Raw genomic sequence first — 25,757 nt, 5'->3', positions numbered from 1 at the left:
GTTTCGGGCACAGTTTGATTTTTAGTTAAGTAGTTCTTCGTATTGATAGTGCCCCCCCCCCCCCCCCCTTCTCTCTCTTTCTCTGTATGTAAAAGATTTCTTATGTTTGCAATAAATTGCTCATACTGCACAAAAAGCTTAGAGAAGGCATCTGTAATTCTTTTAATGTCCGCAGAGGGTCGGGATTTTTACACCAACTGACCGTGTGTAGATATAAAAATATGAGCTACACAAACACATATTTAAAGAATTGCGTGGCAGCACAAGATTCAGATAATAACCATCTGGCAAGAGGATATTGCTTTCCGTTTAAGCGTTGCTGGAAAATAGTAAGAATAAGTTTCGAGCTCATATCATGCATTCGGACGTGCGACCCTGCCCTCTTGTGGCTAATATGAGGAATTAACAATATTAACAATTATGGCTTCAAATATTTTCACTCAGTTATGAATATATTAACAGGGGGCAAACGCAAAGACAGTTCAAATATGTTTATCTTAGCACGCATTTTAGGAGTGAGTAGTCGAAGCTATACTATTTCTAGTTTACAGAAGTCGACAATAAACTTTCCAATGTGCATGTTTAGTATATTTACGATTTAATTTTGGGCTTTTCAGTCTACAATGTCTGTTATAAAATGAAAAAAATAAACAGGAATAGCATAATTCTAGAATGGTCAGACAGTCCGATAATAAACTTTATTATAGCGGAACTCCAATTCCCAGAGTCCCTTGCTGCGTCGCGCACGTGTCAGTGCAGACCGGGCTGAACGTCACATTCCTGCATTCCCGTTTTCCTCAACTGGGACGTCAGTGTAAGCTACCGCTACACGGCTAATCCTCTTCCCCGACCTCTCTTTTGGAAAAAGTCACCCATGACACGGTGGATTTAATATCACGGGGGTGACACCGGGTTCTCCAGGAGTCGGAGGCTCAACTCAGGTGAGGATTTATCCGTCTATAAGTCGATGAATGTGTGAATTGGAATCCTGGTGGTGGTCAGCATAGAAAGCCCCCAAAATGCGCTTGATCAAATTGGCTGTACCTGTCAGTAGCTCGTCTGTGTGTTGGCCACAACCACCAAACTTGTTGCTGCGTCCCATTTGACGAACAACGGACCTAATTTGTAATTTACGCGCTGTTGTTTACAGTTCCAACTTGGAGCTAGCGTATGCTAGCCGCCGGCTGGGTAGCCTGAAACGTTGCATCACTAATGTTGCCGGTCATACGTGTTGGCCAGGGAATGGAGGCGGCTCCAGCTGTGCCTTTGTTTGATTTACCATCGATTTCACTGGGTTGTCTTTTCTAACAGCGGCACAACCCCCCTGGCAGGATCCTGGCAGGGCTAACGGGCTCATCCAGAGCTAGCATGCATGAAAGCATGGGCGTGGTTACAGACAAATAACACAGGATGCGAAGGTTTGAGTTGTTATGGTCACGCATGCAGTCGGCTCGTTTTCCGCATGGTTGAATAGGCTGGACAGAAATGGCAAAAAATGCCAGTTTACTTTGGTAGATTGGTGGTAGATCGCGAAAATAGGCCGAGCCTGCTGCAGTTGAGCTGCAGTTGAGCAGCTGTTGAGCGCAACAGATCGTGGATCCCAGCTGCTGGCAGAACCGGCGGTTGGTACCGTCTGCTGATGTCACACCCCTGGTCCTTCAGGAAAACTGACACAAGATTTGTGCAGAGTCACGAAACCCCGGTTTTCCATCAGCCTCGGAACTTCTTGTGACATTCCCGACATTCCTTTTGGAATTCACTGTCTTGAATTAAGATCAGTGTACGTTAACGTGCAGGCACGTGCTGCCCATTAAAGCCTTCCTCAATAGATGTGGATGGTTAATCTTTAAATACGTGTCAACACATTAATGAATTGTGAGGATCCAGCAAAGGAAATGTGTAACATTCCTCTGAAATCACCCGTCTGTGTTCATTCCTCACCCTGACTTGCAAATCAGGTTGAGCCAGGAACCCTTGCATTGAATGGTCATTTATCTGTATGCTTTTCCTGGCATCTGCTCAGACAGCTAAGCCATTTGTCACTCAGTAATGAAATGTCAGTAGTTTTAACCTAATTGTGCACCCCCATATTGATCTTAAATCAGCCCTGATGTACTCTGAAGGCCTTTGCTTCCAGGAGAATATAACCAATGCTATAGCAACAAGTTAGTCTTGTGACATTTTAGTGATTTTTAAACAGAAAAGCATTGATTTACTCAACACTGAACTGGATGAGGAATGAGCACGTGACCTCTGACCTCAGATGTATCAGTAACAGGACAACTGGTCAGAGAAGCGGGTTATAAACCACTGCAGCCAAAAGCTCGGGTTATGGTTTTATTTGAACCTTTACAGTGTGAACTTAATTTCAGCATCCCGTGTATATCTGGATTAAGCTCAGTCACTGCTCACTTTGAGGCCTCAGGACGGCCACAGGCCGGCTTGTTTTCCAGGACTCTCTTTGAGTTTGTGTCTGACATTGTGGGGGCTTTTGTCCCAGTTCTACGTTTACCCTGTTGTGTCCCATTAGGTCACCATGGGGCTATAGGGGCACAATGGGGCCATTGTTTTTCATGTACAAGCGTCCACGTTCCTCTTGGACCCCCTTCTGCTGTTCTGTTAATCTGGTTTTAGACCTTTCAGCTCCCACCAAATGAGTAAACACATTTTTGGGGGGGCAGAAGGGTGAAAATAGAAGGTTCTAAAATGTAATCTTAACATACAGGCTTTGTAGCAAAGGCACAGTGACGCATCTTTAAAATAATATCAGGATGATTCTACGTCAGGATATACATTTATGCCCCTATAGGTTATGTAACCACAGGCGCCCCCAGATGACAACTGTTGGTAATACAAATATACTTGTGTTTACGAGAAAACACGCTATATCAACTCAAACTCACTGCTCTCCTGTATCAAACTATTTTCTTCACAAATCTCAGATTAAGCCAGCAGTCGGTAGAAGACTAGATTAGACATATTAGGATCTTTCTCTGCATGGGCTGAGAACCTGGATTTAGATTACGACCCAGGAGACCAGGTCCCACGTCCTGCTCTGTGTGGATTATGGTGGTTCTTGCTCTTACGTAACCATGTCACAGGCTGGAAATCGCCGATGGCCCGTTCAGGTCCGCAAGATGGTGGATGTTAACCTGTTATTTTGCTTTGAGCCAAACTTTGTTATTTTGACATTTGCCTCATTGACACGTGGCGATAATAAACGTCCATATTGAAGTTTTCTAACTCAGTCATGCAATATTAATCACACATAATCACAAAGGTCAAGTTGTTCTTTGAACAGCTCTAATAGGAGAGAGACAGGCAAAGCAACAGGAAGGAGCAGGGGGAAGTTGGGTCAGATGTAGACGGAGAGACGAAGACCAATGTTTTTATATGGACTGGCTGCTCCGCACCTCTCTGTCACCACTTGCATTAATGTTTAAGGCCGTTGGGTGACGTTCAGGTGTGTGTTTAAACCATATGGATGATTGTTTGTGTCATGTATAGCTTTGACTTATTCTTTTGCCTTCAGTCAGAGCAGCCCGTCGGCCATGTTGGACTTTAATGTGTACCATTATAAACCAGTTCTGAAGCCCCGTCTTTGTTTACACGCGACGAACTCCCTGATTTAGCCTCCTCGCTGACTCTCACGCGGCGTCCACATCACAGTTTTATTATCATCCTCCTGAAACTGAAGAGAAGCACATCAGGACAGAGAGACGGGGCCTGTGTTTGAGGTGGGACATCGATTGCTTTTTTATTCTGAGCTTCAGAATATGCAGGTGTAGCATCATGATATATACAGTAGATTATGTTGGATCGTTAGTCACCTGTGTGCCAGATTCAACCGGGCTGGCATCAAATTAGAACCGTTTGGTTCTGCAGTCTAAATTCAGCCTTCGTCTCTGATCTGTGGACGACGTTCAGTGAGTAAATGCCCCGCACAGACGTGCTAATGGCTAGTTAGGATAAACAGATGAGCTCCAGTGTGGGTTATAGATTAGACAAATGCCCTGATGATCTGCCCGCTGTCATCTACCCATACATCAATACAGCGTATAAAAGATTATAGCACTCACACCACAGTAGCGTAGATTAGGACATGTTGACTCTGCGGCGTTGGAGGAGATTACGCACGTTTCTAACTGAAGGTACACGCTGGTGCTGCTGGATGAGGGATTCTCATGTGTCCTTGGGCAAGACACGGTTGCAGGTTCATCACGGACCCTCAGGTCTCATATTTTGGTGGTCAGGTATCTCCAACTCGGTGCGTTTCCCTGGAAGTATTTGTTGATAATTGGAGGTATTTTCTTGGAATGTTGCCCCCCCCCCACCACCACCAAAGACTTAGCCCTGAACTCGTCGGACTCTCCCTGGTTCCCTCAGCAGATATCATTCTGCGTGTTCCAGGGCCATAAATCCTCTTTGCATGGCTGGTGATCAAGCCACGCTGCAAAGGAGCTTAGTGTCCACAGACATGCAGGCGGGATGGTGTCGGGGTGGGGAGCGTCAGGTGATCTCACGCCTGTCACAACAGTGCCGGGAGGGACAGGACAGCTAATATATGGGTAAATAAAGCTGGAGACGCAGGCGCGACAGCAGCCGATGGAGGTTAGAAGACGCTCCTGAGCAGTGACGTCAGAGGAGGAAGCTCAGAAAGGTTGAAGCTATTCATGCTGTAATGGAGGGTCAAGATCCTCTTTTACAATTTGGAGTAACTCGCATTCATGCCCGTCTGCTTGAACGGCTGTTACGCAATAAGTGTTTAGTGTCATATAAAAACCATAAAGTCATCAGCTTTGATGTGTGGAAGAACAATAACAGGTTCATAAATACTGTAAAAGTGGGCTAACCCCCCCCCTAATGAGCGCAGCACTTGACTTTTTATCCCGTTCTGCTCCACTTCCCTCTGTCCTTTCCAGGACACTTCCCGTCCTCCCTCCCCCTCCTCCCCTTCCCACCTATTACGGCACAGGTCGCCATGGAGAACTCCTCGGTAGCGTCGGCATCATCCGAGGCTGGCAGCACGCGCTCGCAGGAAATCGAAGAGCTGGAGCGCTTCATCGACAGTTACGTGCTGGAGTATCAGGTGCAGGGGATTCTGGGGGACAAGGCGGACGCAGAGTTGGACAACGGCAGCAAAGTGCCTCAGGTTTGAGCTGCGTCTGAACAGGACGTCGTCCCGTACGCTTATGAATGGAACCTGACCAGCTTGTCCCCAACGTCTCTCTCTCCCCCCAGTGGACAGACGACTTGAACAACAAAAGAGATGGAAGCTGGACGTCTTCGAGGGGGAGGGGCTCCATCAGGCCTGTAAGTCTGCATCAATGTCCTGCTCGTCTGTAAAAGCTGAGAGCTGATTTCATTCTTGGGCAACAGAATAAATAGTTCTTCCACTAGTGTCAGGGCTTTATCCTGAGCATCATTCAGATTTTGTAGTTGTATTCTGTAGATATTAGTTAAGTTGGACGCTTAATGTTTGTGTTGTGTCAACTGCTGCTGGAGCTACTGGAGTGTGATATTTAATGGGGCAGAGGTCGGCAGATGTGCACGTTCCCCCTCCTGTCAGCTCAGATCAGAGGAGACGGGAGCCTTTTTCATCCGCAGCCAGTATAAAGTGTGTCCTTAACCACCGACTGAGGTTCTGGCCAGTAAATGAATAATCCTTAACGAGTTACTCTCAGTCTGGCAGTGCAGAGCGCATGTGTTTAGAGAGGGAAATGGGATTAAAGACACAGAGATGAATGAAATTAGTTTCATCAGCATCCAGGAAACAGGCGCATCAGTGCAGGTTGTTGTAAATGTTCTAAAATGTTCGACCATGCTTCCGTTTTAAGTAAAGATGAATGCTTTTTTTCCCCCATCCTCTGTAGGATGAGTGGGAATACAGCAGCAATGGCAGCACTGGCTCCAGGCCCAGTTCTGGTTCTAGACCCGGATCTGGTTCACGCTCTGGCAGCAGAGGCAGGAACAACCAGTTTAAGGGCCCCGCAAAGGTACTGAAGCCGCCGTGTGTGTGTCTGTGTGTGTGTGTGTGTGTTGGGGTGGGGGGGGGTATCCTTCAGTCTGTCTGCAGCTCGACAGATTATTTGGGGCATCAAAAAAATGAGTTCGATTGTTCGGCTGGAGTTGGCTTATTTAAGACCGGGTGGGTGTCGTCGCACTGAACTTGTCTTCTTTTGCACGTAGAACGGGACCAGAGACGGCTCCTTGGACATCCTGGGCACGGACATTTGGGCTGCCAACACAATGGACTCACACGGGTCAGAGAGTTTCTGAAGCAGGTTCACACAAGGCTGAGTTTAAAACATGTGGTTTCATATGACAGATTGAGGAGTGAGACTTCCTGCCCCGACTCATTATTTCCTGAGGATTACACTGTTGTAACTGGGGATTGAACCTACAACCTTCTCGCCATGCCACCAGAGCGTTTTAACCACTATGCCGCCATATATGACTGATGGGTGGAGGTTTTTTTGTGGTTGCAGGGGTGCAGGCTGGGACGTGCAGCCAGAGAAGCTCAACTTCAGCCATTTCCATAGGAAACACATCAGAGGAACGCCAAAGCACCTGCCCCACATTGACAGAGAGGGGTAAGATCTGGAGCAGTATTTTGATCATTCAGGCCTTGGAATCTTACTGAGCTCGATGGTCTTTCACGCTTTCTCCATCAGGATGAACAAGAACAGATTCGAGGAGGATGACGGCATCGACATGAACGACATAGAAAGATTTCTACCTCATCTTCGCTCCGTAAGTCGGATTTTTTTCTTTCCTTTTTTGGTGAAATGAAATCTTGTGTTTGTAGATTATCCTGTGGGCTGCGTCGTTGGGACCTTGATCCATTTATTGGTTGTTTAACACTGCCCCCTGTTGACATAATGGTTGAATCACATCTACGTTGAAAAAACATGACGCGTCAAAATGAAAACAAAGGTACAAAAATGAGCACAAAACATGGCATAAAATGCTTTTTTTCATAGAAATTAATCATATATAAAAGTCACTTTAAATGTATCATGTATACAGTTTAAATAAAATGAGAAATACTCGCGCTCAGTTTAGATGTGTGTTCGGTGACACCTAGTGGACAGATGCTGCACTGACATCACTGCTTTGCTATCAGACGCGTACTTGCATTTTTTTTTAGTTTTGTGCTGGAAATATTGGTTTTTCTGTACATATCAACCAAAACAAACTCACCTTCATTATGAAAATGTAAGCTGAACAGGAGACTCAGCAGACATAAAATGTTTTTTCCGTCTTATATCTTGGCATATATGTGATTTACAGCCAAAGGTAGTTGTTATATTTTTCAGTATTACGTAAATGGTAAACAAACTATAAAATATTCAGTTCTCCATCTTTCTGCAAGCTTGTTTTCCCGGCGGGATTGAGGGTTTCATTTTAAATCACCTATAGCATGTAGCCCTTGCCTTACGTGTAACCTCTGCTGTCTGAGCCATTTTTCAGCGCGTATGAGCTTTGCCGTCTTCCTTTTTCCTTCCCTCTTGGCTCCAGCACTCTTTATTATCCCCTTTAGTATGTCAGTCAAGATGGGCTTAGTTGCACCACCAACGTGGCTTCCTCGCTGTATACTTCCTGAGCCGTGATTTCCCATTTCCGCACATTCAATCAGCAGCGCAGACAGTCGGCCACGTTTGTTCGTTGGTTTCGGGCTCATATGTCCTGTCGTGATGCGTCCTGTCTGTCACAATTGGCTGTTTCAGATTCCCGCTTCAATCCTGCAGACAACAAATGACCACCAGTTTTGGGTACATCCATATATAATGCTGTTGATTAGTTTCCAAAACAACATTACCAACTCTCACCCCTCCCTGAAATATTCATAATTCGCTGTAACCAAGCAAAAGCAACAGCGTCCCTTTTCCACAGTCGTCACCCTCTGATGTGTACTGCAGGGCTACGTAATCCCTGTCTGCATTCCACACGTTCAGCCAACATTCACTTCCCTTTTCCAGGAGCCAGAATAGACTTACAAGTAGCCCTGGGATGTGGAAAAAATCTTTGTGTGTGTGTGTGTGTTCGTGCGCCTGTGCTTCCTGGTCCTGGCCTGAGATTCTGCTGTACTTTTGCTGGCCTCTGTGGAATGTCAGCCGGCGTGCACGTTAACCTGCCCTCACACCCAGACTGCTGTGAAGCCAGAATTCAGGGGTCAGGCAGAAAGAACCAGAGGTGCCGAGTCACATGGACAGAATCTTCTCTGCATTCAGGAAATATTACAATTTATGATCTCCGCATGGTTTTATATCATTAATGCATTTGGCATGTTATTGGTGGCCTAAAGGTGAAAGCCCACAGACGTCATGGGGTCACTGTGTGAGAAATAGAGGAGGGGGGAGGTCAGGCTGACAACCGGCGAGGCGGAGAGAGCGGTTAGTCATTCAGGAGACGTCCGGTTTGTGTGTGTGTGTGAACAGTCATCCAGCAGGGGAACAAAGCAGGAGACTGGAGCTCCCATATTGTAAACTGGTCAGCCCGTGTGTCTGGACGTGTACGTGCTGGAGAGCAGGACTCTGGTTGAGAGGGGACGCAGGGGGCAGGGTCACAGTGTCTGCCCGCCTGTCAATCAGGTGTCAGTTTGTCTACATTGAAGTGAAAGCTTTCACTAACGTGGTTCGATGCTTTGCCTGCATTGCTCTGCTCTCTTCAAACACTCGTGCGTGTGTTTGCTGTCGTCTTCTGCTGGTTTCCCTTTTCCTATTATCCTGGCTACCAACACTGCCCTCAGCCTCGCTCCGCTCTTCTCCCCGTGTCCTCCTTTACTCCTCCCCTCCTCCTTCACATGTCGGTGGGCAGAAGAACAATATCCAGGGGGTCACGGTGACCGGCAGCCCCCTCCCTGTGGTCTTTTCCTGCTATTGTTCCTGGTCCTACTGCTGCCTGGCTCCTGCACTCTATTAAGCAGACATGCTGGCCAAGTCCCCACTGCCTGGCTGGGGCTTCAATCATGGGAGAACAGGACACTCAAGTTCATGCATCAAAGTGGAGAACCCTGGGAAACGTGCATCCAGGAATTTAAATTGATGTTCATGACTGCCTTTTTATATTAGACTAAAAGAAGAATTTATATCAAGTCTTTAAAAAAGGCACTTTTATGGTTCTTTTAAGGTAGTGAAATTAGTCTTTCCCTTCATTATATGAACGACCTTGATCAGCGTTTATGCAGCATTCTGAATGAATGAATGATAAATTAATCACATTTTCTTTTATTTACATGTTACCTTTACCCTGTTGGACCAAACCAGTTCACATTTGACAAACTGTAGAGAGAGAAAAATCAATTAATATGGACAATTTGATCATTTTAATACTGAAAGATTTTGTCAAACGTCAGTAAAAGAAAAAGCTGTTGAATTGGCTTTCAGTTGCTTAATTATCCAAATGGCCTCCAGGAGACCTCGGCTGCTCCTTCCTGTTCAATTAAACCTGATAATATTGTAACATCAACATCAGCCTTTACCAATTCTGAGGAAAACACGACGGCACGGCTCCTGCTGAGAAGATGCGGTGACTCCCATTGTCCAAGCATGATTGAGTCTCTCTCATCACCGACGTGGTCACCGGTCAGGTGTAAGCCAGAATTCCCACTGCTGCCCCTGCAGCAGCTGCCGTTGCACCATTACATCTGTAGGAGACGACAGTTTTCCCTCCCTTTCTCTGACACTTTGATCCCACAATGGCTCCGGCTCCTATAGCGAGAACCTCCGAGGTCTTTGATGCACCTATCCAACCGCCAGCGCTCTGCTGTGGCCTCCGCCTCGGAAAACCACTTGGTTAATGAGTTGTGGATGTCGGGGCCGATCTCTCCTACTCTCATCTCCGATCAGCCGACCTATCGGATGGAAATCTGTAGACGCTTCAAAGTAGGAAAGGCTCATTTGTTTTGGTTCTGAAGTGTATACAGGAATACAGCTTCCACTGGGGTCCCTGGTTCTGAGCTGTGACCACATCCATGACAGCCCAGGACCGGGACTGGTGCACACGTATTGGGGGTCTAGAAGACCGCCAGCTAAAGCCTGTCACCCATAAAGCATCTGAAACGCTGGCGACTGAATCTGTTTGACCTGCGCTTAAACAAACGGCAAATGATATTTTATAGCGTCACGTATCTGGTGCAGTGTTTCCAGACAGCATGTCCACACTCCTGTCCTCTCCTCTCCGGGTTTTATGTGCTCTATCTTGTATTTACAGTCAGTCCTCTTGTCGTACTTGGCCACCCCCTCCTCTGTGCTCTCAACAACCTGTTCTGTAATGCCACCCCTGGGGCACTTTTGGATTTATTGCTTTTGGCCGAGGGCCCCCAGTAACATAAATAAGCCTGAGAGAAACAATGGCCTGGCTAAATGAGCATCGCACCAGAATTGTTTTATGCTAGAAGGGACAGGAAGACGTGCACTCCACATTCTATGCTGCTGCAGGGAAAGTTGTGTAATCATTCTTCTCCTTTTCTACTCCCCAAGTTTCCATCCCCATTCGCTTTTCACGTTTCCTTACTTTCCTTCCTTGTTACTTAAACCTCTTTCACACTAACTCACGTCATTATTATGAATGGACGGACAATGGCATTCGACCCGGGTCGGGACCTTCGTGGCAAAACCTTTGAAAAATGACTTATTTTTGGAAATCACCAGGGTTTGTTAAAATGTTGGAGGAAACTGTAAAAACCAATGTTAGCGTCCCAAATTAGCATCTCTCCAATCATTCGCCACGTAATGCTGTGAAGTATGTCAAGTTGCCCCCCTCCCTCTCCAGGTCCACACCCAATCACGGTGTACACTTCAATCAAACAATTCATGTTTGATCTTCTTCACGAGCTTATTTTTGCCGTTTGCACTCAAATCGTGCAGATTACTCCCTGTGTTGTTACAGTATAACATTTCAATTCTGGTTAAATTGCAGTTAAAAAAAGATATGGCTTTTTTTCCCTTGGCATCATCCACACGAACAAGTAAAGCTACCGTCCCTAAAGTCTAATTCTTATCAGCGAGAATCCCCCCCCCGACACAAATCTAAACACCACCCACGGTCGTACATTTCAGTCTCCTCTCAGCCAGCCGGCCTCGCTACCTTTGTCACGTCCACAGTGCTCACGCTGCCTCCCACAAGGTGAGAGGTCCTCTGGCAGAGGACCAGGTCAGCACACACATCGCTTTGATCTGCACCACACTGGCTGCTCCCTCAACAGCAACACACACACACACACACACACACACACACACACACAGGCATTTTTCTCTTCCACGGCTCTGGAGCGTTTCTCTGCTGTGCTGTTATCTTTATCTTTTTAATTACCCAGACTGTACGGAACAAATACATCCTTTAACAGTCTTTCATGAAGTTGGGGTTTTGTTTACCTGTCATCTGGTCACCATTTGGCGGCAGTGCCGCAACTAATGATATCCTGGAGTTAAACTACAGTAGCTAAACACGTGACGGTTCCTGTTTCTCTTGTGGTCAGGCCAGCAGAATCACATACATATTAATACGTTTTGGTCTGAGGGGAAATCTCTACATCTTTCCCTTTATGGACAAACATGAGTTTTATGTCTGTGTTTGCTTTTTAGAACATTGGTCTGCCTTCCCGGCTTGAGTACACAGACACACACACACTCACGCTCAGCTTCTAACATCTGGATTTAATCACGATCCCACAGCAGAGAAGTAGGTTAGAGCAGAAGTGTCAAATATCAGCTTCTCTTCTCAAACTCAAAGGCAGTTTGAGAGTGAATCCTAGTGTATTTTTATTAATGTATGCTCATCCTGAGGATGGTGTTATGGAGCGCTGTAGACTGTACACACAACTGTTGCATCAGCGTTTTGGACCAGCAGAATGAAGTAACACCTAAGGACTTGGTTACACCCAAAATCAAGAACCTCCTATCAAGTGGATGAAAAAAACCTCCTGTCACAATGCGTTCAATCGATATTTATGCGTGTTGCTTTCCATCAGCTGTCTGCTGTAACACACACACACACACACACACACACACACACACACACACACACACACACACCCCTAATTGGCAGTTGACATTGATGCTGAACAGTTTTGCTTCTTCATGTGAGGGGTGGGTACACATGCTGTTAAAATATGTCTGCAACATTATTTTTGCACTCAATGTAAAACAGTAGCACAAAACTCTCCCGCATGCACCCGGGAGACTGAACGTATGCATAACAGAGCTGATCCAAGATACCCTATAACCATAGTAACGGGTAGTGATGCTCAGCAAAGGGGGTGTGCCGTATGATTGACAGGGTTGATGTTGGTTGAATGATGGTCCCGTTTCATTTTCTCATTGGAGAAAATAACAGGCGTGTTTTCTATTCCCTCGCATCATTATGGAACCACTGGAGGGACCATCATTTAGAAAATAGGGGAAAACTCTTCTGTTTCCACTTTCGGCATCAGAACTAAATATCGTTCTTTTGCTGTAAAAGGTTTGTAGCCTTCGTTAGCTTTAGCTGCAGACTGCTGTCCGGAATGTCGACGCTGAGTTAAACCCGCAGCTTTTCCATCCATCTACATCAGCAGGACAGAACGGTTGACGGATCTGCAGCCTGTAATTTGTGTGCAGTGTTGCTGCTCAGCCTTGTGTTTACCTTGATTAATAATGACAAGTGACTGCTGCAGAGGACGCTCATCAGATCTATTTTTATATTTCTGTAATCCCATCATCATTCTAAAAATTTAGAAACCCACACCATCTGCCCGGGGCTGCAGATTTTCGGGGCGATGCAACTTAATTGGTGTTTGCTCCTCTGTGAAAGTGAAAGCGAAAGTGCTCCTCTGCACAGCTGTCTTGAGCGGTGAAACGCTGCTTTTACCGAAACGCCGAGATTTCACATTTTCAGCACTCGTTTGCTGAGACGGGGGCTCGACCTTTGTTTGGACTGAGGCCATTAAGCTTAACAGATGCCTTTTGGTTTCCGTACAACGTTAGGGGAAAAAACAACGATTAGAACAATCAGTACTTCCTTTATGTTCAGCTTGTTGGATCACTTTATTCAGCTGAAAAAGAAGAGTCAATCATTTGCCAGCAGCGTCTCTCACTCTCCGATTATGTTTCTTCCAGGTCTTCCCTCCTCTTCCCAATGAGGCCGAGATCGCACACACCAAGAAGCTTTTCCGGCGCAGGCGGAACGACCGGCGGTAGGCTCACACATGCTGTTTTCTTCCTCTTGACAGACGTCAGAGCCCAGACTGTCTGATAAAACCAAAGCAAAGTCAAGGAAGGAATGTAGGTTCTGTTGTCCCATAGACAATGGAGTTACTGTTTCTTTACTCTGTTTCTTTACTCTATATTAAATCAGTTAAAAAGAAACTCTCGGCCACCTACAACATCCAAACTGTACTAAAGAGGCTTTTACATTCTTTAAATTACTGTTAAATAGCATCCTGCCTCAAAACTCCCCACTGTGCCACTGAATTTTAGAATGGCACATCTGTTCTAACTCCAAATCTAATTTCAGCCAAACCAGCTCCTTCAGAGAAAGCTAAAATTTCTGCCCCTCTCTTTCTCTCGCTTCCTGCCCTGATGTCACTGGAAAACTGCTCTTCAGTTGCTAAGAGACAGGCAAAGAGAAAATATTTTGGTTGCATTTGTAGTTGAAAGGAGGGGTAGCTGTGCTAAATGGACGAAAGCACTTCTATCTTTGTTTTTGTGTCCAGAGAATAATGTGTTCTTTTCCGAACTGCAGCTCACGTTAAAAAAAAAAAAAACCTGAGAAAGGAACAGAACACATCTATAAACTTGGACCGTGAGCCGTCCACTCTGATTCCATCATCATTTCTCTTTCACTCTCTGTGGTGATACCAGCATGTGACATGTGTCCATGACAAAAGCATCCATTTTCATGTGGCCCGGCCATAATCCAGGATAATTTGATTGATGTTTGTCTGAGATCCGGATAGTGGATTAATTCTTTAATTAAAGTGTGTGATCAGCACGGGAGATGCATGCTGTGTAAAGCTGCATTTGACCTTTTGACCTCCAATAAAGCTAGAAAAGAGAACTATTCCATAGTTACCGAGCTCCAAACCTAGCAACAAGCTAATGGATCAGAACAGGGAAAAACAGCCCACACAGCTGTAATGACTCCACGCCGCCTTTTATGTAACTGGAGCTAACCAGAGACTCTTCCCATACGTTTCCAAATGTGTTAATCCTCTTATAGATCGCTGACTTGCTTGATGGGGCAGAATCGTCCGGTGGGAAATAAATACGGACACGTTGCATCTGCTGCTACTTCCTGCTGTGTGAAACGCAGCCCGGCGGGCAGAGGAGTCGGGTCCGAGTGTGTCCTGAAAGTGTAGGCTGGCTGTGGCAGGAATGAAGAGACGCGTGGGGGGAGCTGTGCATGGATTTCTGCTTTAGTGTGCACGTCAAAGCTGCACTCAAATTGGTTGTGATTTGCTGGAATGTGCTACTCGCCACTCCCAGTTTAAAAAAATAAAGACCAGTATAAAAACCAGTACCAGGGACTGTTTAGACTGGTCTGGGAAGGTTGCTGGTTAATCACCTGTTTAGACTGGTCTGGGAAGGCTGCTGGTTAATCACCTGTTTAGACTGGTCTGGAAGGCTGCTGGTTAATCACCTGTTTAGACTGGTCTGGGAAGGTTGCTGGTTAATCATCTGTTTAGACTGGTCTGGGAAGGCTGCTGGTTAATCATCTGTTTAGACTGGTCTGGGAAGGCTGCTGGTTAATCACCTGTTTAGACTGGTTTTATCGTGCTTGGTACCTGCTGTTTGTTTACGCCCTGGAGGAGCTGCGTGCGCTCCAGCAGCTCGCTATTCTGCACCAACCCTTTGCTGCTCCTGCTCCTGCCCTCGATGACTCGAAGATATTGATAATAATCTCCATTTATGCATTCTTGGAGGGTTTTTTTTAAGCACGTGAGCACGTCTATGCAGATGTGCAGCGATGCATTCAAAGTCTCCGCACACTCCATTAAAGCCGTGTGTTTTGGCCGTGTGAAGGTCCGGCCACGTTATTGACTGTCTGGCCTGCAAGCTTCTCGTCCCCTCTGGGCCAATTGATTTGCCAGTCTGGGTCAACCAGTGATTCAATGGTTCCACGAGGGCTTCATCCACAGCAGCAGCTCACATCGATCACCTTCATCCCGCCTTCACATCTCCCAATTCATTTCACTTTTTCGGTTTCCTCCTCTTGTAGTTTAAAGAACAATGGCGTCGTTGTTCATGTTTGTTTCCCCCCCCTCCCCTGTATTGCCCTGCTCTGCCCCTGTAATTCCCATCTATTTCCCTACGTTTTCTACGATGGTTCCGTCACTTCTCCATCATTTCCTCCATTCGTCTCCTGCACTGCTGCCCACTTTCCTCTCCTGCTTGTAGATTGGTTGGTCAGTTGACCCGTGACCAGTTACCAGTATTTCTTCCTGCTGGTCCTGGGGGGAAGCGGCAAGTCTCAGCCAGGTTAGTGCAAGCTGGATCATAGGAACGGGACAGAGCTCACGCTTGAAAAGCTACAATTTAGCAAATACGAAGGGTTTTAATACATTTTTTAATGAATCCTGAAATAAGTGGGGGAAAAGCAGATGAAAATAAACATGTGTGCAGGTGGGATTGGGACATTATCAAACCATTTAAGACTGATTCATGTAGAAAATAAATAAGTGCCTCTCATCTCATTCTGCCACTGATCACGCCCAGATGACAAGAATCTCATCAGTGGTCTCATCGTTTATCCCGAAGGCAAACATTTCCCTGCACAGTCAATCCCGGCAACACTCCAGCTACTGCAGCGCTGGCGGTCATTATGCGTGATTAACATTTTATTACTGTCTCGCTTTCACCTCCATCAGCAGCAGATCAGACCAGCTTAGAGGAGCCGAGCTTAAACCAACAGCTAGTGGGAGATCAGATGGATCGACAGATGAAGGTGGTGGTTTGAGGCGGAGGCGCCCGGCCTCTCTGCGTGTTGTTTGAAGATGTAAATTAAACCCGTAAAATCTAATTCGAAATCTTCATTAAAAAAAAAAAAATCCTGTTCGGCAAAGCTGAGTTGAGCCGTGTGACTCTCGACATGTCGGGCGGATGGCTGAAAATGTTTTGCACAGTTGGAGGCAGCCTGTCAGGCAGAAGAGAGCCAGGAGAACTGGCTCTCAACCTCCCAGAGGGAGCGGAACAGAGGAGCCAGGCGGCACATCCACCATTGTTCACGGCTGTTCCACAAACCCAGAGCTGGGGCTAAAACGGACCATCTGCACAGCCGAGGCAGCAGAAACACCGACAGGAACAAACGGCTCCTCGGTGCTATGCAGGTTCAGGAGAAACCAGGTCCTGTTACCACCGGGAGGCGTGGCTGCAGATGGCAGCCCCCTGCTCTGGAAGACAGCAGTTAGGCAATTTTTCTTTGAAACACCCAAATTTGATTTAGGGAGAAAATGGATGCGTGTGGTGCACAAAGACGCACGACTCACTGTATCAAGCATTACAGCACAAACACGCACGGCTCTACAGTTTGTCTAAACTCTGAGAAAGAGAGCTTCTTCGAGGCAAAGAGAATATTTCCAAGGCTGTTCTCATATTAATGGATATGGAAGGACCCCCCCCCCCCCCCCCCTCCCAAAAAAAAGAAGATTTATATGTTTTGCTACAGTTTTCTTTCACAAGGTAGAACTGTTTATTTGCTTTTGCAAAGCCGCTTTGATACTGGAAGAGAATCAAGGCTGAGTGTTTGCCAAAGAGAAAAGTGCAAGGAGAAGCTTTTGTGAGAGCCCATGAAACATTCCTGTTGTCACCGATGAACTCATGCAGTTCCCACTTTCTGTGCGCATGAATTCAGCCTTAAACTCTCCTCAGTCCAGCGGACTCCACACATTTACATTCACGCCATCTCTGAACATTATTTTAAACTACGCTTGTCTTCCCGGCTTTGTGGTTTAAATATTTACTTTGTTTTCCCTTCATATCGTTCGAGTATCCATGTAATGTGTTGTGGGTTGATTTATTACCCAGGATGCATCTGGCCATATTAAAAAGGCAAGTAGGAAGCAGCCCCTAGAGTGAATTGAGTTTCTAACGACCTGCTCTCTGGGAAAAAAAGGTGTGTTAGTCGGTTATCTGCAGGTTCACAGGCTCAGGCAGATAATAGGTTGCCTCCTCGGTGCCAGGGCGACTAATCCACTGGACCATATGTCAGCAGCTTGTCAAGCCCAGAGCAGTGCAGCAACAGAACAGAGCTATGCTGGTCAGGGAAACACAGACACACACAAATGTAAGCAGCCCTGCATTTGATTTGTTTAGTATTGTAGATGAGAAAATATGGCTTATTTCTGCTCCTCTAAAGGATTAACTAAGGAGGGAAGGAGCTGCAGGGCACCGTGGTACCAGTGGGGAGGTCAGAAGACAAATGTCTCTACATCACATGAAATCTGAATAAAATCTGCTCTTATTCCAGGAGACAGCAGCGACCTCAGGGGGGAGGAGGAGGAGGAGGAGGAGGAGGAAAGAACCAACCTCAGCAGATCCAACAACAGTCACCGCAACACCAGAGGGATCAAACCCAACAGCAGTCTCCCAACCAACAGCAGCAGAACTCAACAGAACTGGGGGACAACAGAAACAGCGGCGCTGCTCGGCCACCTCGCCAGTATCCAGGAGGACATGGGCCACGCCAGGCAGGACCGCCACACCATTTGGGACACGGCCAGAACCGGCGTTGGCATGTCACTCAGAAAGGTCAGGTACACGGACAGACAAACGTTACAGCCGATAGAGGAGAGTCCTCCAGATCGACCAAAGACACGGAGACCGAAACTGTGACGGGAGACGAAGGCAGCAGAGCACCTGTGGACATCGGTGGCATGAGTCCCAGCCAGTCACCCCCGTCTGAGTCTACACCTGCCACAAACCCTTCTGCAGATCCGATGCTTAACAAGGAGCTGCCACCAGGAAGTAAAAAGACAAGTGAGGGCCAGTTGGAGAAGCCCAAAATCAGCCTGCTGCAGTCATCAAGGGAGCGGCTGAGGAGGAGACTAAAGGACAAGGTACTGAAAAGCTGCTTACTGCCCGTCACAGCATATTACAGCAATCAGGGACTAACACACAGAACCGCTCGGTCTCATTACTCACACACACTTTTCTCACATTACTTGACTTTATTCATTTTCCTGGGTGGTGATTTAACACTCAGATTAACACAGAGACAGATTGCAGAAGGTTATGCTCTCTTAGAGACCAAATGGAGATACTAAAGCAGTATTAGCTCAACACTTACTGACACGGGCACAGTTAGCCAGCTGTGCACTGCTTCCCTACAGCTAAATCACCACCACCACCAGTGGGTGCTTCGATTTGACGACTTAACTCACCATTAGAGCAGAAATTTACAAGCCTACCCTCAACAACTGCCAGCTTCAGCCAGATTGGGCGATGCTAACATCAGCCATTAACAGACCAGATGTGTAGAATATGATCTACATTCCTAATTTTGTCAGTCATGAGCGTGTCTCTCAAACAAAGTACCGTCCGTCACCACAGGAAGATGCACAGGAGGCTTCGGCGAGTGGCGATCCGCAGAGCATGGACCGGCTGGTGGACCTGCTCAACAGCATGAGGAGCAACAGCAGCGGGGTGGAGCGGCAGCTGATCTCCTTCATGGAGGAGGCGCAGTGTTCCACTCGCTCCGAGGAGACCTTGGCTCAGGTGGTCGACACCATCTATTCCAAAGCCGTGTCGGACAGGAGTTTCGCCGCCACGGCGGCCAAACTCTGTGACAAGATGGCCCTTTTCATTGTGGACGGAACCAAGTTCAGGTCACTGCTGCTCAACATGCTGCAGGTGAGACGCCAGGACAGAATAGCAGCCCTCCGAGATCTTTACCTTTCTCTAACAGGACAACTTTAATAAATGTGTTCTCAGTTTGGCCACTGTTCTGCTGCTGATATTGAGATAATGAGGCGGCGCAGTCGCTTCATTACGGTTCCACTAAACAAAGCCAGCATAGCAACCGTTTCTTCTCCCCCCGCGGTGCCGACATTTGAATCTCAGTGGACCTTGTTAGCATTAACTCCAAAGTCAGTCTTGTCTCATCACTTTTCCATTTCTAAAACGTTTCATTGATTCAGCGCGTTGGCTCAGGTTTAGAGTTTCAGCCTGGTCCCTCACCGGACTGGCACTATTCTGAAAGTTAACTACCGGCAACTAACCCCGATCGTGCTGCTACCTTCTGCCTGGTGACATCCGCTTGCTTCAGTTTTTGCATTTTCCCCTCCATTAGTGTCAGATCTTTGCAGCCGACGCCGTCCACTGAACACCAGTGGAAACGACCAAACCTTTCATCCTCAGTGACTGTTAAACTTTCATAACAGCACATCTAGTCTGACAATGCTGCGTTGGGTGTTTGGTTTTCCAGGAGGCTTTTTCCAGCCTGACTGAGGTGGAAGCCTGCTGTGAGTGATGTATGGTACAGTAAATGTCAGTGAGCAGAGCAGCTAATCTAAACACCCAGGGGAGAGAGACCTGACCCCAGCGCCCCACGCCCCATTCCAGCCCCCATTCCTTGACTTAACTGCTCGGTTCCAGCCTTGCACACATGATGAAAACATCCTCTCAGCCATTGTATTTTTCAGCGGCTCTCTCGCCCCCTCCTTATCCCTTCATGAGCTCTGTTACTCTGCTCCCCCGTCTTATCGCCTCCCCTCACCCAGAACAACACGGGCCAGTGCCTTGGTTCTTTTGCCTACACACTTCCTCTCTTCTTCTTTGTCTTTCTTCCTTATCTTGCTCCAGCCTTTCACCCTTTGCACCTCCCCGAGAGCCGAGCAGAAGGTGGACCAGAACGCCTTGAGCGGGCATTCAAAGTCTAAATGTTAAACCACCTGCTGCCTCAACTCGTCTCCTTCTCGTCCCCTCCTCCTCCTCTCCTGCTTTGCCTTCTCCCTCAGATCTCTGCTACCCTCCTACACTCTTTTCATCCTTACTTCTGTCATGTTTTTTCCATTCAAACCAGTCTTCCTTCAGATTTTACCATTCTTATCCCAGGAAACAATGAATCTTCCCGTTCTCCCCCATCTTGTGATCTCCTCCAGACATATACTGTTTATTGAGCAAAATACTGACAGGACAGCGGGGTCGCGACGTTTTAAAAATCGGCACCATGAAGCTGTATTCGCATTTTAAATTCAGGTGTAAAACTAGAACAGAGAACATCCACCATCCTTCCTGCTGTGGCCTCGTTCTCAAAGAGCCTAAACACGACTGCGACACAAACGGCAGCGGCGTAGCGACACTTCGCACGTCTCCTCCTCCAAATATGGCGGGGGCCCCGTTTCTGACGTCGTCAGGCTATACATTCTGTGTACGTACATGCAAACGAGCCACTTGTCACTCTGGTGATCGCGGGCGCACGTTAACGGGCAGACCAATGTGAAGCGACCGGCTGTTAATAAAGTTTGATTTTAAACCTGCTGTTACATCTTCACAAGTGCACATTAAGCATTAACCCATATTAACCCCAACGCTTCTGCAGCTCTCACACGGTTCCCCACCACTCGCTGCCAGACCAGATTACCATATTCTCCCCCTCTCCTGGCACGCTGAAGAAATTCACCATTTGTTTAATGTGTTTTTCAACTGCTGCCCGGTTTTAAGCGCGGTGCTTTAAACTGCGAGGTTAATACGGGTGTCGCGTTCAAAATCTCCCATCGTGGACGGAGCAAAGACGGTAATGGTGATTATGGCTCCGCTCGTGTCCTCTTACCTACTGCCCACTAAGAGCCCACGTTAACACGCTGTCAGAGTTTGACTGTTCCTTTCTAAAATAAACCTCCGCTCTTTTTGTGCTTTCTCCTCGTCTTTCTGACTCAGAGGGATTTTTGTCATCGAGAGCGGCTCCAGCAGGCCGACATCGAGAGGTGGTTGGGCTTCATCACCTTCCTGTGCGAGGTGTTCGGCACCATGAGGAGTAACTCGGGGGAGCCCTTCAGGGTCCTGGTGTGTCCCATCTACACTTGCCTGCGAGAGGTCTGTACCCTCATCCACTTCAATTCACCCCAAATGCTGGTATCCACGTGCACGAGTCTCCGTGCACACTCCAGTTTCCTGTTTCTGCCCAAGTCTAGACTGCAGACACCACATTAGGGGTTGGTTAGTGGTGCAACCGCTCCGAATGCCATTAGTTCCAGGAAGATGTGTGAATCTAGGTTCAGTTCCCATCAGCTGCTTATACACACGCTGCGACGGTAACCGCAGCGCCACGGCGGACACGACACAGAGGTTGTTAACAACAGATGGGATGTTGAAAGGGGAAGCAAGCGAGGAGGAGAGCGCAGAGGAAGCAGAAGAGACTGCGGTCGAGTCACACTTGCTGCAGGGGAAGTTTATTCACCACCTGCAAGGGAGACACAAAAAAAGGGGGAGACGACAGTCTTCTAATCTCTCTGCACGTCTCTGATGCCAACACCGCTGCCAGTCTGACACACACCCTTTGTGTCGCCACACAAACACAACAGGTCATAACTACCATCCACGCCCTGTCTAAGTGTCGATCCAGAAAATGATCTTAACAAAAGCTGTGGCGGTGCACGACGCTGTATTCTTCCGCTTATTAAAGTCATTGATGATTTCTCAACCATCTGTGGCACTGGTGTAAGATTACAAAGCCACAAACAGCCTTTTGGCCTTTTTGTTTAGGTTGCTGCAATACAAAGTTTCATTTACAGCAAATGAGGGATCGAATGACAAAGTGCTTCACGTAAAAGGTGGAGGAGAAACATTATAGTTGGTAAAGAATGAGACCAGCCTTAACAAAGAGCGTAAGAACACACCGTTCCGGTGCTTCTATAGTCCCAGCACGGTCGGGGATGATCAGTAAGGCGTGCAGCAGCAGACCTTCAGAGGAAGTCTCTTTTTTTTCTGCCTGTTCACCGCTGCTCGCTGCACCTTTAGCCTGTTTCTGTGGTTACCTCATGAAGTTTCACAGCCAGTTTAGCCTTTTAAAAATATCACTTCCATTAAACTGTGCAAATAAGTATGCCAATCCCAGCCTGATAAGGCACAGACGAGAAGATAGACCGTTAATCGAGTCATCTACTATCAAATCAGATGTCTTACTTACGGATCCTTTTTATAACGTTTAATATTTTTGATGGTCAGCTGCTTCATGTTTAGGGTTTTAGGGGCTTTTCGTTGAGCTCTGAGTGTAGTACAATTCAAAAAATAGTAATGCTGGACCTCCTGTTGCTATGCAACGCCTGAATAGCCAGTTACAGTTGAAGTAGTAACTTTAAATGTGATCTCTTTCAGAGGAAAGAGGAAATTACAAAAACAAGCAAGTTCCTCCAGTCGACTTCATTGATCAACTCCTGATGGCGTCGGCGTGTTGCATCTAATCGTGGTGATACGGGGGGGGGGGGAGCTGCTGCTTTTTATGTCTGAAGAAGAAAAATATTGTGAATGGAGTTCAAAGAATCTCAAGGTTTCCTGGTTTCTTCTCACGTTGATGCGCCCGTCTGCATATTTCAGCCTCGCCGGCGAGCGTGGCGGTGTCTGCTCCGAGAGGCTGCAGCGGATGCTAAATGAGTTTAGATCAGGCTGTTCTAAATGCACCGGAGAAAAACTCCCCGCGCTCCCACGAGGACTCATTACGAGCGGAACCATCGCGTCACATAACTGTGCTGCTGCAGAAATGACAGGAGCGGAGTTCCCACATCAAACAGCCGCGCCGTCACCGCAGCTGTCTGAGCGTGCCGAGGGGCCGGCGGCCGCGCGCTGCTCCAGCCTGAATGTTAAGCGGAATGCCGTTAATCCGACAGTGTGGAAATAACAGGCCCAGCTGCTGCTGCTGCTGCCGCTGCTGGTTTCTTTTTCAGCCTCGAACCCAAGACCTTTGCTGGTTCCTTTGGAGCTGACTGGCAGCCTTAAAATGAAATGCAGTCAGATGCACGTAGGTGGGCTGCGTCCGTCGGCCTCCGAGACGTGCCGACTGCAAATGTGAAATGTGCAGGGAAACAGCTGCTGGCGGAGGCTGAGAGGGAGCCAAGCTGAAGGAGTGGAAGAAGCTGGAGAGCAGAAATGAGACTAACCTCCAAGCCTCCATCTCACTTCCTGTCGCTGCTTCGAGGCAGCAGAATATCCATATTTCTATCAACTCCATTTTGTGTCTCCGTCCTCATCCCAGTCTTCCTGTAGTGGCCCCCCCTCCCCTCCCCTCCCCTCCCCTCCCAGTCCTCCCAGTCCTGCCCATCTGCGCTCGGACTGGTGCTGGGGAGGAAGCAGCGAGCATGGCTACCAACTCCAGTGTGTTTTTGGCCGTTGTGAGCGCATGTCCACATACAACGAGCCCTGATGGTCGTTAGCCAGCTTGGCAGCATTAAAGTCATGTGTTGACTTCCAAGATTTAAAATGCTAAACTCCAAAATATTTACAATTAGGATTAGGTCTTTTCTCCCTCCTCCACTGAACTGATTAAACTAATAAAAGGGGTTGTTTGTCTTAATCTCCTCACTCACGTGGCTTATATATCCACACAAGCGGAATGTGCTGTATACTTGTTACGTAAAAGTTCTCTTATGACTTTAAAGTAACTCGATTACACCAAGTTAAGTTGTTGGGTCCAATATTCCTGGCTCAAGTTACTTTGGTTGGTCCTGATTGAACTTTGAACTTCTATCTGGCCGGTCCTGGATGACCTCTAGAGGTCATTGGTGTTTGACCTTCATCTCAGGCAGTTTAAGGCTCCTCAGGGTGAAACACAGGAGATATATCACAGACTGAGATATAAACCCATCAAACTACTGGTAATCAGCATCACCGAGTACTCCTACTCAGTAACCAGCCCTAGTTAGACGCTTCCCAGCCACCCAGTGGACTCATTCAGTTCCATTTTCCCTGCAGCTGCTCCAGTCCACAGACCTGAAGGAGGACGCCGTCATCTGCTGCTCCATGGAGGTAAGAGAAGCACACAGGCCAACTATTTTAAATCGCTCATTCGCTTTATTCTGGGGGCTGTAAAATATGAGGAGGGGGGGCCGACATTTACAGTTCTGACCGTTTTGTACAGACGCACAAGTGGAAAGATGCACAACACAACACAACACCTTACAGTTGAGTTGGCAGGACTGACTGCTTCCCCACAGAGAAACACCACTACAGCCCAAGAGTGTGAGCCTCTGGTCTGGCCGTAACAAGGGCGCTCTCCCTCTCTCCCTCTCTCTCTCTCTCTCTCCCTCTCTCTCTCTCTCCCTCTCTCTCTCCCTCTCTCTCTCTCTCTCTCTCCTCTCTCTCCTCTCTCTCCTCTCTCTCTCTCTCTCTCTCTCTCTCTCTCTCTCTCTCTCTCTCTCCCTCTCTCTCTCTCCCTCTCTCTCTCTCTCCCTCTCCCCCTCTCTCTAACCTCCACCCTCCTGACATCTTCCCATCCTCTTCCCTCCTCTAGCTGCAGAGCATGGGGCGTCTTCTGGAGGAGCAGCTCCCAGAAATGATGACGGAGCTTTTAGCGGCTGTCAGGGACAAGATGCTGTGTCCGGCGGAGTCCCAGCTGACCCGTTCTCTCCTCATGGAGGTCATCGAACTGCACGCACACTGCTGGAACCCTCTGGAGGCTCTGACGACCCAGTACTACAACCGCACCATCCAAAAGCTCACCACCACAACCTAAGTGTCGGCTCCCCCGTGAGGTGGAGGGGCAGGATGCCCAAAGAGACGGTTTTTTTGCCCAAAACAAAGCAACAGCGTGGTCCTGTGAACATGAAATGACCACTCTAGTTAAAAGAAATGGACCCAGCTGTCATGTCACTCAGCTGTCAGCTTATTTATCCACCACAGGCCAAACCAAGTTCATTTTAAAAGATGAACGCCATCTGAGGAGACAACAGTGCTGGTGGCCAGTAGGGGCGTGAGAGGCCACAGGAGTGTGGGGACGGGCTGGCTGCCGCTGCTGTGGGGGGACGGGGGGGGGGGGGGGGGGGGGGCAGGGGTCAAGCAGGGGAGAGGACAGGGCAGCAGCCTGCCCACAGGGAATTCAGATCTTTACCCAGAGACCAATGGAGGGCTGGGGAGGAGGGGGGGTTGGGTACTCCGTGTCAGTCTCTTCATTGTGTTCACTTGCCCACTTCCCTCCCCCCTCGCCGCCTATTCCTCCTCCCCCCTCTTCTGTCTCTCCGTCAGCCCCTGGGGTCTGTGTGGCTGATAAAAGAGGAGGAGGAGAGCAGACACGATGCTGTCTGTCTGGGCCCGTTTGCCCCTGCCAGGCCGGGGACCAGGTCAAAGGGCCTGTCTGTGGAGCTCCCTCTGCCCTCCCTGCCTTTGTCTGCCCCAGCATCGCCACACCCCCCAGCAGGAACCCTTTCTTGTGAGGATGAGACAGCGGGCCTGCTGGGCCAGGCTGGACTGAGGATAAGGATCAGGCTGGCTAGAGTAGGGTGGCAGATGGCTGCTTGAGCCCAATTGAGACGACACTCTCCCGACATTTGCCTCTGGCACCCCCACAGCTTGGGACAGTGTCAACAGAAGCATTTGAAATATGGGAGGGGGGGGGGGCAGTGCTAGAATAACATTAAAACCGCTGATAAATCTTTTATCTTTGTCCTGCGGGCAAATGATCCTTTATGTGTTAAAACATGCAGGCGCATTTTTAGTTACTAGGTTTTTTTCATCATTTAGTGTTTTTATTGTTTAACCTTGAAGTCAGAGGTTTTTTTATGATGAATTTGAGGTATTGATTCATAGCCTTATTGCACAGTTTGAGTTGTTTGGCAGCAGTTTAAGGAG

The 25,757-nt window shown here is 47.8% G+C and overlaps 1 protein-coding gene across 2 annotated transcripts; it reads left to right on the top strand.

Moving 5' to 3' along the window:
* The first annotated feature begins 780 nt into the window (after positions 1-780).
* On the top strand, positions 781-24,928 carry ctif (CBP80/20-dependent translation initiation factor). 2 transcript variants are annotated; one of them, XM_029837563.1, is made up of 13 exons: positions 781-941; positions 4,923-5,152; positions 5,242-5,313; positions 5,874-5,996; positions 6,190-6,263; positions 6,489-6,593; positions 6,675-6,753; positions 13,101-13,177; positions 17,449-18,037; positions 18,531-18,830; positions 20,859-21,014; positions 23,886-23,939; positions 24,424-24,928. In XM_029837563.1, the coding sequence occupies exons 2-13, from the start codon at positions 4,982-4,984 to the stop codon at positions 24,643-24,645; spliced, it is 2,022 nt and encodes a 673-aa protein (XP_029693423.1). In that variant the 5' UTR covers positions 781-941; positions 4,923-4,981; the 3' UTR covers positions 24,646-24,928. The 2 variants fall into 2 exon arrangements, with proteins under 2 accessions (XP_029693423.1, XP_029693424.1); XM_029837564.1 differs by lacking the exon at positions 24,424-24,928 and adding an exon at positions 24,052-24,246.
* The last annotated feature ends 829 nt before the right edge of the window (positions 24,929-25,757 follow it).

Source organism: Takifugu rubripes, chromosome 6 (assembly GCF_901000725.2).
Source record: "Takifugu rubripes chromosome 6, fTakRub1.2, whole genome shotgun sequence".
Lineage (NCBI taxonomy): Eukaryota > Metazoa > Chordata > Actinopteri > Tetraodontiformes > Tetraodontidae > Takifugu > Takifugu rubripes.
Note: the sequence above shows the minus strand (reverse complement) of the source record. Positions and strands in the feature narration are given on the sequence as shown.